Source organism: Condylura cristata, unplaced genomic scaffold (assembly GCF_000260355.1).
Source record: "Condylura cristata isolate star-nosed mole 26May11 unplaced genomic scaffold, ConCri1.0 scaffold00004, whole genome shotgun sequence".
In the NCBI taxonomy this organism is placed as follows: Eukaryota; Metazoa; Chordata; class Mammalia; order Eulipotyphla; family Talpidae; genus Condylura; species Condylura cristata.
In genome coordinates this window covers 62,691,139-62,704,684 of record NW_004567105.1, presented here as the reverse complement: position 1 = coordinate 62,704,684, position 13,546 = coordinate 62,691,139, and the positions used below count along the sequence as shown (strand labels likewise).

The following is a 13,546-nucleotide window of genomic DNA, read 5'->3' as shown; positions in this document are numbered from 1 at the left end:
TATATACAAATCAATGTAATAAATTACATCAACAAAAGATAAAACCCATAGGGTAATACCAGTAGATGGAGAGAAAGCATTTGATAAGATTCAGCACCCATTTATGATAAAAAGTCTAAACAAGATGGGAATAGAAGTAAACTATCTAAATATAAAGAGTATGTAGTACAAACCAAGGTAATACTTAATGGTGAAAAACTGAGAGCTTTCCCTTTGTTGGGAATAAAAGGATGTCCACTGTCACTTCTGTCTAATGTAGTCTTAAAGGTTTAGCTAGGGCAGTTAGATAACAAAGGGAAATAAAAGGAATCCAAGCTGGGGAAATGGAGAAAAAAACAGTGGGTTCAGGAAGCAGCTAGGATGAAAGATGGATAGACTCAAAGTCCTGCATCAGGGGAGGGAGAGTGGAGGTTAACTTATGGGTGGGGCTACAGGGATGTGGCCTCTGGGTGAGAGAAGTTGCAGCCAGAGCTTCTCCTTTGCATTGTGCAGGTCTTCGAAGCTGCTTTGGCCTGGGTCAGATTTGACCGGGAACAGAGGGGGTCCTGCCTGCCAGAGCTGTTGTCCAAAATCCGCTTACCGCTCTGCCGGCCCCAGTTCCTGTCAGACCGAGTGCAACAGGATGACCTGGTGCGTTGCTGCCACAAATGCAGGTGAGCAAGAGTGGGCTTCACAGGACCCCACTAAGGGTCTCAGCAGGGAAGAGAAATTGGCCACTTGGGCTATTTCTGTCCAAACTTAGGGGAGAGAGGATTTGAAGAGGCCAGTCTTAATTTATAGCAGATGATTTAGTCTGCTTCTGCCTAGAACCTGGAAAGCCAGAGTCTTACCCCTCAGGCAGAGAAATGTGCCACATGAAAGCATCAAAGCAAACAGTGCCTCTTCTAAGTTTCTGAGGTTTTTTAGCATCTCCATTCATTGAGCTCTTTATGAATCTGTATAGCTTGGTGGTGACTTCCCAGGGCTTTTTGCCCTCTTCAGTAAACATTGGTCAGTGTGCTGACCTCAGGAAGGTTTGCCCATCTACAGTAAAGGGCAAGGAGGAACACATTCACCAACATGTGAAACTTCTACTAAAGGAAATCAGTGATGATAGCATAGCAGAACTACACAGCTCAGAAGATGGTAGCCCTGTAGGAGGATCATTATGTAAATCGAGCAATAGAAAAGAATGTTCATCTTTCCCCAGATTGCTTATCATTCACAGCTGGTTCAGGAGAATGTCAGTTGTTTATTGCAAGGGATGAGAAATTATGTGTCAGAAGGGGTGGAGGTGTGACTGGTGGTGGCTGGGACTCTGATGAGCAGTCTCAAGGGTGCTTTTGAAGAGTTTGGACTGTAATCTATAGATTTTAGTTCTGTAGGGTTAGTGGCAAAGGAAAGGTAGCTAGGACCGTAGGACTGGAGGCAGAGAAATGCTTCAGAAGCTGTTGATTTCCACTGCCGCGATCCAGGTGAGAGGCAGTTAATTGCATTGAGGTGAGTCATAGGAATGGAAAGGAACAGCTGGACTTCAGTGGCCACAGGATTGCAGCTGCTTGTTGACCCTCCCCTAGGCCAGCTATTTTAGTGACCACACTGTTTATTTCCAGGTAGGTACATGCCTGTTAGATACTCATTCTGATTATAGTAGCTGAGGAGGAGCTCTGCTCAGCCAGTCTTAGTAGCCATGTATGGTTCCCCCTGGACTCACCTGGGTTCTTTGAGACCAAACCCTTCCAGAAGGGTTCTCATCTGAGGTCTTTCCTGCAGTTAGTGATGGAAGAGTTAGGCCTAGAAATGCAAACATGGATTACATGGGGAAGGTACCTCCTGTCCTAACCTCTTCCTCTATTCCAGGGACCTGGTAGATGAAGCAAAGGACTATCACTTCATGCCTGAGCAGCGACGGCCCTACCTGCCAGCTTTCAGAATTCGGCCTCGCTGCTGCACTTCCATTGCTGGGCTTATCTATGCTGTGGGGGGCCTCAACTCAGCAGGTATCTTGCAACTCCCTTTTGTAGAACACCATCTTGGACTTTGCTTAAGGAGGCACTAAATGGCACAGCCTGACCCTCTGGTTCCTCTCCTTTGTGTCACCACTTTGTCCCTCTTGATTTTGTGCAGTTGTTTTACAGTTACTACATGTCAGCTATTAATACCAGTGAATCAGACTATCAGGCCTGAATGGGCCTGTTTTATAGTTGAGAGAATTGAGGCCCAGAGAATTATGTCCCAACAAGTTTTAGCAGAACAAGGTCTCAACCTCAGGCTTTCACTACTGAGCCAGCACAACAGGGACACAGGCAGCTTGCCCGAGGCTCACTTGCTAGTAAGTGGAAGTTAGCATTGGAGCCCGTAGCCTTCCGTCTGGTCATGCCTCCTGAACTAGGAAAAGGGCGTATCCATTCATCTTCATGTTTAGCTTGAGCACGTAGGGTACCTTACTACTGCTCTTCAAGAAAGGAAATGCAACTTGTCTGAATCTGATTTTCCTCAAAAAATTAAGGTTATCATAGCTGAAAATTCTTAGAGGACCCTCTGGCTCAGTAATTTTATGGGAAGAGCAGCTAGAGTCAAATGTTCCATATAATCAATGCCTACAATCAACAGCTGTGATCTAAACGAGTGGTCTCATTTGTTTTAATTTGAGTAGCAAATTTTTATGCAGGTGATTCCCTGAATGTGGTGGAAGTGTTTGACCCCATCGCCAACCGCTGGGACAAGTGTCATCCCATGACTACAGCCCGCAGCCGCGTTGGTGTGGCTGTGGTGAACGGGCTTCTTTATGCCATTGGAGGGTATGATGGCCAACTCCGCCTGAGCACTGTGGAGGTCTACAACCCAGAGACGGACACATGGACCAGAGTGGGGAGCATGAATAGCAAGAGAAGGTATTCTGGAAGCCATTTGTGCAGCACAAGTATCCACTGAATTTCTGGGCAATGTCATGCTAGACAGGGACATATGATAAAGTAAAACACGAGCTTTGGTCTGGGATTCCTGCAGCTAGCCCAGTCTCTACCAACATTCCCATCAGCTTAAAAGTGAAATACCTCTTTTTGAGGAACTTTGATAAGACATGACATGTGGAAGTTGTATTTTTGTGTTTATATTTTCGTGTAGAAGAAATTAGAGTGTAGGTCAAAGGTGCAGTGGGTGGGAGGATTCACCAGAGACAGAGTGGGGAGCAAAACGGGCAGATTGATTGAAATATACTGCTGAGGAGAGCAGAGGTAGGAGCCGTCTGTGGCACCATGTGATTTAGCTCTCTGGCCAGGGATCAAACTCAACACAGGGCCATGTGGTGGTAGCACTGATGGCACTGCTGAATATGTGTATGAACCATCACAATATTCTTTACTTTAGTGCCACCACACATTCCCCTCTGCGTGAGCACATAGGTATTTGTGAGGTGACCAAGTTTATATGATACTTAACACATGCTAGCTGTTCCTCCATCCCTTGCTAATTTGTATTTCCTAAATAAGATGGGGATAAGAGGGCTCCTTAGTGCCTCCATTTAGCCTTCTTAATGCTTAAGTTACAGTGATATCTTGCTTATGTCAGACATGTTGGAATATGTACATGGTTGGGTGGTGGAAGCTTTGGGGGGCTGGCACTGCTGAAGGTATGACTGGACAGGTTCTTTTCTGCCCCTGGTGGAGACACACTGGATCAAGTAGCAATCTGATGGTTCTGTTCTAAGATATCAGAGGACAGGAAAGCAGAGCAAGAGCCCCTCCTGATGCCCGGAACAGCACTGCATTCATTTCTTCTATATATTGAGCTTCCTTGACTTGTGTCCAACTTTGGTGGGGAAAATTACAGGAGATTTTTTGGAAAGGGACAGTTTGAAAACCTCTGGACCAGTTGCACTTCAGGGATCTTCCTGCTTCATAAATAATTCTATGGTCTAAGTATTTGCCTCATAAACCACTTTGACTATGCTTTGAATTCTTTAGCTGACTTTGAGTTCTCACGTGATAGCAAGGAAGAAAATTTAAGCAACTGTATGTATGGTGAGGAAGAATAGTCAGTGAGGAAGTCCTTTGCCATTTAAAAGTGTGATAGCTATGATACACATGTGCCATGGTCAGCGTGTTAATCTGTGACTTTGAGCCAGGAGGAATCTCTCGTTATGCCAATAAGACCAACTTCACAAAAGGTCAAAAAGTAAATTTGACCTTTACTTTGGAAAGGTATTCCTTACAAAGGAAGAAAGGAGAGAGTGAGTGTGTGCGTGTCTCTCCCCCGACGTGGTGAGCTAACACTCTCGTGGTCCTTCCTTCTACCACCTTCACCTCGTGTTTCCCATTCCTGTTCCTGAGATAACTTTGCAGTTTTCTATGGCCTCCGATGACTCACTGCTCCTTGTCCTGGACCACGAGTGCCTTTTTTGCTTTGACTGCAATCAGCTGTTCTTGTGTAAGTGCTCTAGGCGCTCCTAGCTTTGCTGTACTAGGTTTGGCATATTATCTGGAGGAAAGTCCTCTGAATAGTTCCCTCCGCTTCATTAAGGCCTTTATAGTAACATGGCCCAGCTCCGTTTTACCCCTTTTAAATTACAAGCTACCTAAAAATGTTCTTAGTCACTTCTTACCTGACATCCCACTTGGTTTCTGTTCAAACAGTTAGTAACAGCATCCTTTTTTTTTTTTTTTTTTTAATTTATTTTACATCATTCTTCCTTTTTGTACAATGCATGTTTTCTCCACTCAAGTGTAGTACCCCCATAGCTTCCACTGTTGATCACCTGTGTATCATCACCATAGTCCTTTGTGTAAGAACACATTCCCTCCCCTCTTTTGATCCCTCTCCCTCTTCCTCCCTTGCAGAGTAGCTCTGATTAATACTGCTTAACAGCCTCCTTTCTGCCATCAGTCCTTCCTCTCTCCTCCAGTTTTCTAGGCTGCTTGCATGGAGTATTCTCTCATAGACTGTTCTAGTCCCCACTGACCAGCCTTTTCCCTATCTATTCACAGTGTCTTTTCCACTGAATTGATAGTCAGTCTCACAGTTTTTGTGGCACTCATTAATTCTTTCCCATATTTTTGTTAAATTCCTATATTATCACTTGTGTCCTCTCCTAAAGGAATAGAAATAGATCCAGCAAACTTGTTGATCTTCCCACTGTCCTTGCTTAATGCAAGTTCTTTGCCTCTTTCAGGCTGGCTCATGGTCTGTTGTCAGCCACTTGCCTTCAAAGGGCAGTATGTAGATCAATTTGATTTGTTATGTCCATTTGAAAGGTAGTGGTGAACATAACATATTTTCCTGTTTGTTAGCCGTCAGATTTATGTCCGTTTGCTCTAGCATCAGGTTTGAAAACAGTGAATTGGGCAGCTTGGAATTTGTGTTTAAATTCTCATGAAGCTTTGTGTAGAATAGATAATTATATTACACCAGACGTCTAGGGCTCTAAACTTGGTATGTTGAACAGTGTGGGAGTGTCAGGCTTGTCTCATTTAATCTGAGACACATCTCTCTCTGGGCAGCTCTGAGAAGAGAGCCCAAGCTGTGAGGGGCTTGTCTGTAGAGTAACAATGGGGATTCCCTTGCAAGGTATGGTGAGGGTAGAAAATAGCAAGTGTGAAAAATACCAGATGGTTTTGCTCATAGCAGAAGTATAATGGACCAGATGAGAAAATAATAGGAATAATGAACAGCCATATACCAGAGACATTTTGTGGAGGTAGAGTGAGGAATGGGATCAAAAACGGGGGGAGGGAGAGGGAAGTGCACAGGACTATGGTGATGGCACACGAGTGACTTGGTGATGGGAAACCCACGGGGATTACAAGTGAGATGGGAAAAAAAATGTACAAAATGATGTAAAAATAAACTGTTATAAAAGAAAATAGCAAGTGTAGTGTACTTGGTATCTGTAGTAACTGCACAACAAACAGGAGTGAATATTACATTAGCCACTAAGGCAAATTAAGGGCCGTCCAGGGCTATATATGTAATGAAAAGACATTTGGAACTTAGTGAATTGAATGGGGAAATCCAGGTAACACAATAACAATAATAATAAAGTACTGTCAGAATCACGCTGATGAAGAGGCAGTCTGAACTTGTTCAAGAGGTGGCAAGTAGATCCCATTACCACCATGATGCCAGAACATAGTGTCTAGGGCAGGAGCTTGGGCTTCCCTACCATTCTGAACCTAGTACCTGGGGGGCGTGCCTCCTCATTGCCTTAAAAAAAAAATCTGATGAATAACTAACTGACAAGTGCTGCAGTGTGGGGCTGGGAGAGAGTAATTTTGGAGAGATCCAGGATGGGATTTTGAGAGAGAGGACTTTGACCTGGGGTTAAAAGGTAAATTAGACCCTGAATCTGATAAGGTGAGCTTTTAAGATTAATCAGGAACTAAGAAGAGGGTGATGGGGAGGTAACACTGGGCAGGGGAGGGGGTGGGGAGGGGGTGCGGGTTGGAAGCCAAAGGAACCTCAGGGCAGCTTCTTTCCCCTTGGTTTTCACCTTCACAGGAACATTCTTGGGATTTAGGCAGTTGGTGATTAGATTTATTTTTCAGCGAGCATGAGAGACTTGCCCCACGAAGTGTGAGGCTTATCTGGGGTGACAGCTCTGTCTCTTTCAGTGCCATGGGGACAGTCGTGCTGGATGGGCAGATCTATGTCTGTGGGGGCTACGATGGCAACTCTTCTCTCAACTCTGTGGAGACCTACTCACCGGAGACAGACAAGTAAGGACTTCGAGCTCCCCTGGGGCAACTGGAGCTCACTAAAAAAGGATATAAAATTTGAGCTTCAGTTTTATGACCAAGCTTCTTGGAGATAAAGAATAGCATAGCTTCATAGTACCTTACATATAATGGCTTCTTAATTACTTCTGGTTAAATTATCTACTTGGATATTGGGGAATGTGTTTATTTTCTTGTGTCTTTTCCCTCACCCTCCACCAGCAGCCCATACCCATACCTCACCTACCTCTTTCCCGACTCCGTCTACCTTTTCTTAACCCCTTTGAGAACCATTATCTTCTTTTTGCTCAATTCAAATTTGTTTCCTCTAAAATCCCTTTTTTTTTTTAAGATTTATTTTTAGGGCCTCCCTTGTGGCACAGGGGTTAAAGATGGCACTATCAGCCACTGGTGATATTTTTTATTAAAAAATTATTTTTACTTATGCATACAAGAATTGGGATGTCAGCCAGAGGTGTGGAGATGAAAGGATTCACCAGACAGAACAGGTGGAAGCAGAATAGGTGGAGCTACTGAAACCCACTGCGAAGGGGAGCACTGGGCGATACAGGAAAGGTCTGCTGCACCGTGTGGATTAGCTCCCTGGCCAGAGATCAGACTCCTGCTGCATTGGCTGGTGATAGTTTGATAACACTTGAGACTTTAACCCCTGTGCCACCAGGGAGGCCTCCAAGAATCTTTTTGACTGATTTCACTCAACATGATCACCTCAGCATCCCATTTGATGTCCCAAAGGCTACCCGTGTGCCTTTTTCATAGCTCTGTAATATTCCTTTGAATATATACTCCACTGTTTCTATCTGTTCGGGTTGGTTGCACATAATACAGTGCAACCAACAGTGCTGCTGTGTAGGTTTAGATCGAGCTTTTCATGTGAGTTTTTCATGTCTTTTGGGTAAATACCAAATAGTGGTACTGCTGGGTCATATGGAATTCCCATTTTTATTTTCTTGAGAAATCTCCATACCATTTTCACAATGGCTATACCAAGTTACATTCCCACCAACCCTGGATGAGAGTTCCTGTTTCACCATAATCTCACCAGCATTTGTTAATTACATTCTTTTTTATGTGGCCCATGTTCACAGGGGTGAGGTGGTATCTCAGTGTGGTTTTAATTTGCATTTCTCTTATAATGTGATGTTGAACATAATGTCTGTAGGTCTTCTAAATGTCTTCTTTAGAGAAGTGTCTATTAAGGTCCTTTCCCTTTTTTAATTGGGTTGTACCTGTGTTGCTGAATTTATTTTTTTTCAAGTACTTTATGGTTTTGGTTCTTATACCCAAATCTCTAATCCATCTTGAATTTTTGTGTATGCTGTTAAACATGGGTCTTGCTTTATTTTATTTTTGCATGTGGCTATCCATGTTTCCCAGCACCATTTATTGAAAAGGCTGTTTTCTTTTCCAGTGTGTGGCTGTAACTCCTTTGTGAAAGGCTAGCTATCCACATTTATGTGGATTTATTTCCGCTTCACTGGTCTTTTTGGAACTGTCTTTTTGTTTTCTATTTCATTTATTCTCTGATTTTTATTATTTCTTGCTTTCTGGTTTGGAGGTACTTTGTTCTTTTTATATAGCTTCTTCAACTGTAGAGTTAGATTGTTGAATTGAGATTTTTTTTTTAAGATGGGCCTGTATTGCTACTAACTTCTCACATAGTGCTGGGTCTGGTAGCTTATCTCTTTATGTTCATTAGTTTCTAGTTGTTGTTTTAATCTCTCCTTTGATTTCTTCATTGACCCAAAAACTGTTCAGAAGCATTTTGTTTAGTCCCCACATATTTTGGTTTGTTCCAAAATTCTTTTATAGTTCATTTCTAGCTTTATATATAAGCATTGCAGTCAGTGAAGATGCCTGATCTCTGATCTCTTCTGAGAGTAGGGAGTGGAGGGGGTTTTCAGTCCTCAGGCTATCCCAGTTGGGGAATTCCCAGTTTCCATGCTCATAGTCTACAGAATTCCCACTGCCTTAGGCTGAGGCTGGGGCTGGGCCCGGCCTACTCTTGTGTCAGCAAAATCCCTCCATGGAATTTCATAATGTCCTGTGTTTCCCATGTCATGACTGGGGAAATTGATCCCCAGGCCAGAGATGCTCCCCTTCTTTTCTTCCCTTTTCCTGTTATTTCCCCTCAGCAACTACCAACCTTACTTCTTGAACTCCTTGGGGAAGTTCTAGAGCTGTACAGCTAGGATGAAGCATCTGGATTTACCTATGAATACATACAAATCGCTTTATAGTTGTTTTTAAGGGAGAGTATGATTCTAGCCTCCGTAGTCCTCCATGTTCAAAATGTTTCTTTAATACTTTATGTCTCTTATGTAAATCAGCCCATTTTAATGAAAGTGATTAAGGAATAAACCAGAAATTTCCCAAGTGAATAGGACATGATTTGAAGGCTAAACCACTATAGTGTTTCAGGTTCCAAGCTAGGGCAGTGATGATAACTAGCAGTAACTGGGAGGCATAAAACTGGGTCTTTAGCGACTACAGGAAGGTTGAGGATGAGGGAGAAGAAGCCATCCACATGCTCAGTTTATCCATATGGCAGCTAGACCGCTGGTGGTCCCATTAACAAGTACAGAGAAGTGAAAGATCTATCTGTAAGAGACCTTGTTTGGGAATTGCTGATTTTGTGTGCCTGAAGAGATGAGTGGAGAGTAGCTGCAGGTCTGAAACGTGGGGGACAGGGAGCAGCTGGAGAGCTGTCAGCAGCAGTGGTGGGAGATTGTCTAGCCGAAGAGGAAACAGCACCTTCACCAAATCCTTTCTCGATTATCTTGGGAGGATAGAACGCCGAATCTCATGACTGCCTCCTGCTTTGGCTCTTTCTTACAGGTGGACAATGGTAACCCCCATGAGCTCGAATCGCAGTGCTGCTGGGGTTACAGTCTTTGAGGGCAGGATCTATGTGTCAGGTGGCCATGATGGTTTGCAGATCTTCAACAGTGTAAGTCTGGGTCCCCGTTAGGCTGAGTGCACATACTCCTTGCATCTTTGAAAGACAGTTCTTTGGGAAAACTTTCACCCTGCCATTGTTGGGTAAGATTCTCTAGTGAGGTTTCAGGCCATCTGCTCTGCGCCCTGGAATTCCCCCAAGAGCAGAAGCTAGTGAGCACAAAGAAGGGGTTGAGGGCAGCCATGCTGCCACTGCCACCCCGCACCCCATTCAGTTCTCCGTCAGGTACTGCCTGCGACCTGTTACAATATCTGCTCAAAGTGAGCTGCTACATACAGTGTGAATTTGCAAACAGTCATATGCTTTTGAATAATTTATTTGAAATTGCATTCTTTAAAAAAACCTCAACAGAATCAGTCATTGCTGGGATAGCATCTATTCTGGACAGGTTTCAGGAGACACTGATCTTCCTAGCTTTGTCATAGCGCTGCATCCATGGGCCGCTTCTTCATTTGTTTCCCTAGACGTAAACAGAGAGGGTTGGATTTAGGGATCTCTCATCTGTCCTTATAAACCCGCGGGCATTTGTGTAGCTGAGGAAGGTGAGCATCAGCCGGAGCATATACTGCCAGAGCTCCAACCCCCCAGGTCCCCTTACTCCCCAAGTCTGGCACCCTGTGACACTGCCCTGTGAGATCACCTGTGACACAGCTTGGGCGCTGACTGTCCTGTACTTATGCCTGTTTCCCACTGCAGGTAGAACACTACAACCACCACACAGCCACCTGGCACCCAGCAGCTGGCATGCTCAACAAGCGTTGCCGGCATGGAGCTGCCTCTCTGGGAAGCAAGATGTTTGTGTGTGGGGGCTATGATGGCTCTGGGTTCCTCAGCATCGCCGAGATGTACAGCTCTGTGGCAGACCAGTGGTGCCTGATAGTTCCCATGCACACACGCCGCAGTCGCGTCTCCCTGGTGGCCAGCTGTGGGCGCCTCTACGCCGTGGGCGGGTATGATGGACAGTCCAACCTAAGCTCCGTGGAGATGTATGACCCAGAGTTGGACTGCTGGACATTTATGGCCCCCATGGCTTGTCATGAAGGAGGGGTCGGCGTGGGCTGCATCCCTCTTCTTACCATCTAAGGCAGAGCAAGGGATGTAGTGGGGTTGGGATTTGGTACAAACAGACACTTCTTCCAAGGACAGTCCCTCTCAAGGGAAGGCGGTGGACCAGAAGACGGGGTGCAAGGTGAGCTCGCTGGAGGTACAGTTTTCCAGGTGCTTAAGTCTTCCCTCACTGTGCTACTCCTGGTGACATTCAGGCCCAGGTCATCAAGATGCACAGCATGGGACAGAAGCCCCTCTGGGTCCTGCAGCTGGTGACACGGGACTGCTTGCTCTGTTGATCCACACATATGCAGGCTCTATCCAAGCCCAGCTCTAACTTGGGGATTCAATGAGGTCTTTTTCATCTTGTCCGGGAGTAAAAGAAGAAATAAAGATACTTGAAAAAAAACTGAAGGAAATTTAAACAAACACTTGAAAGAAACTGGAAAGAAAACTACTTTAAGTAGACTTTTTTTTGCAAGAAGAATATTAAAGACTAAAGGCAAATACGTGTTTAAATGGAAAACCACCAAATATGATAAAGGGCACTATCTGCTCCCACATTCGGATCCCAGGGTCCTGACGCCTCACCTAGCACATGGGGTTCCCTCTGAGCCCCAGTGTGTTGGAATCTGTGCACTCTTGACTGGTCCTACAAGTAGCAAGGTGCTCATGGGGTTCGTCTTCATACCCACTATCAGAGGACTTTTTTAATCATAGGCTTGGCCCATCGGCTAAATTACTGCCACTCTTCTAGGTGAGAGCTCCCATTTGGTGGCTGGAGGCTCAGATGTCCCTGTGGTTACCTCCCGTTGCCACCATGGCATTCACTCAGATTCCCCACCCCCACTCTTATCCTTCCTTATTTGACCAGCAGGTTAACAGCAGGTCTGGCCAGATTCTCAGTTGCCCACCTGTCATTCTTGGGTCGACTTCCTCATTGTGACGCTCCTGGAGCTCGTTGACCATTTGTACCTCTAGATCTAACCAGGGACTTGTTCCTTCCACCAGCCATGGGCTGCTTGACCCAATAACCTCGTCTGTCCTACCAGTCCACTGCTCCTCCAGCCACTCACCAATTCCGGGGGTCTGGCCCTCCCTATGGCCCCTGGCAGACCAACCAGCAAGGTGGACTTTTACATTCAAGTAAAGCTGGCTCTCTGGCATAAAGAACTAAAGGCTAAAATGAATCTCTTGCTGCTGCAAAATACAGTTTTTATATTTCTCCCTCTGATCTTAGGAAATGACCTCTTGAAGAGACTCTGGCTCCTTCCTCCTCCCTGGATGGGACCTAAATGTAGCACAACAGGATCCCAACAGGAGGGTGCATTCTACTACCCGTACACTGGGCAGTGGCGCTGTCCTCCAGCAGTGACTGCCAAAATCTGCTTCTCTGAAATTCTTCCATTATAGACTAAGAGAGCATACAATTCCTTTCACCCAGGACTCGGTCTTAGGATCCAAGTCTCTCCATTTGGCTGGTCTCCTGTCCATCACTGCCTGGGTGGGGTGACCTGAAAGCTATTCAGAAAGATACAGTGTGGCACCTGGACATTTTTTCCACCCCAGGACTGTGAGACTCCCTGGTGTGGGTAGTCGCCATGTACTTGGAGGCAAGTACCTTTATTACCTGCCACTAAGGACCTGAACCTCTGCTACAAGCACTTGAAATTGATATTTTTATTTTAAAAGACAGCCGTCTGATATAGTTTAGGCTGGGCTCGTGGTGGAGCACCAGCATTTCTCACTCCTTGGTCTGCCTGTGGGGTAGACATGGAGCTGGGGTCTACATTTCCTGTTAGAGAGGAGTGTATCCTATTATTATGAGCCCCTTTTGTGTGTGAATTTGCGGCAGCACTGATGAACCTGGGTTATGAAGGTATTAAGAATCATTTGGGCTGGGTAGCCCTCCACTGGCCCTTTCGACGCTGGCCCAGATTTTGCCATTTGGGTGAAAGGTTGCCTCCTGTGACCTGTTGCTCTTGTAGCCTCCTCAAGTCTTCTCTCACCTACAGTATAGAAATTACACTGCTGTGCCAGAGGTCAGTGTGTTAATCTGGGCTCTGAGCACAAATGAGCAAATGTCACCTTGCATAGGCTTTGCACTTGAATCCCTGATCTGATAGAGTTAACTTTGCCTGTGGCTAATCTGGCCTTTGGCGTTGGAGCCTTTCCAGTAGCACCATGAAGAAGAGAGACATCAAGGGTATTAGGAAAAGGCCATAACAAGAAGGTAGCACGGATGTGCTCAGTGTGTCCAGCCCAGCTCTGAATACACGAATGTGCCATTTGCTATCCTTGGCATTTTCCTTCTTAGAAAAAACACAGAACCTTTTCTTCTTCTGCGTTGCATCTGACATCAATGCCAGGACGGAAGCTGAAGACCAGCCTCTTACCTTGGCCACAGAGCTAAGCCCAAATAGAAATTCTGCCCTTCCCAATTTATTACTTCCCAGAAAATCTGGTTTTATTTATAGAATGCATGTCTTTCATGTTAAGAAACCAAAGAGAAATAAAGAGTACACTCCTAACATCTTCTTGCCCTTTATTGATTTATTTTTTAAATGTTAGAAATAAGTAATATTTCTATTGTAAGTCAGTGAAAAAATTTGTTGAGCAAAGTAAAAATATTCTGTGAAAGTAAGGGGAACGTCAGACTCCATTTGCAAGTTACATATTTGCTCCTGTGACTACATCCCATCTCTTAGATTCCTTAGAATCCTACTATGTTCTCACTGTTGTTAAAACTCCAGATTCCCAGAGAACTGTGACTTGCCTGGAACCAAAACCCCTGGCTACTTTTTCATGCCCTGAACTTTGGGGCATATGA

The 13,546-nt window shown here is 45.0% G+C and overlaps 1 protein-coding gene across 3 annotated transcripts in view; it reads left to right on the top strand.

The window, feature by feature from the left end:
- KLHL18 (kelch-like family member 18) overlaps positions 1-13,228 on the top strand; it is a 43,205-nt gene extending 29,977 nt beyond the window's left edge. Inside the window, exons 5-10 of one of the 3 annotated variants that reach the window (XM_004676230.2) lie at positions 493-653; positions 1,840-1,979; positions 2,651-2,873; positions 6,588-6,692; positions 9,549-9,660; positions 10,366-13,228. In XM_004676230.2, the coding sequence (XP_004676287.1) occupies positions 493-653; positions 1,840-1,979; positions 2,651-2,873; positions 6,588-6,692; positions 9,549-9,660; positions 10,366-10,752 (1,128 nt within the window). In that variant the 3' untranslated portion in view covers positions 10,753-13,228. Of the gene's footprint in view, positions 1-492; positions 654-1,839; positions 1,980-2,632; positions 2,874-6,587; positions 6,693-9,548; positions 9,661-10,365 lie in introns of all 3 variants that reach the window. The other 2 variants (XM_012720621.1, XM_012720620.1) reach the window with 2 other exon arrangements.
- The last annotated feature ends 318 nt before the right edge of the window (positions 13,229-13,546 follow it).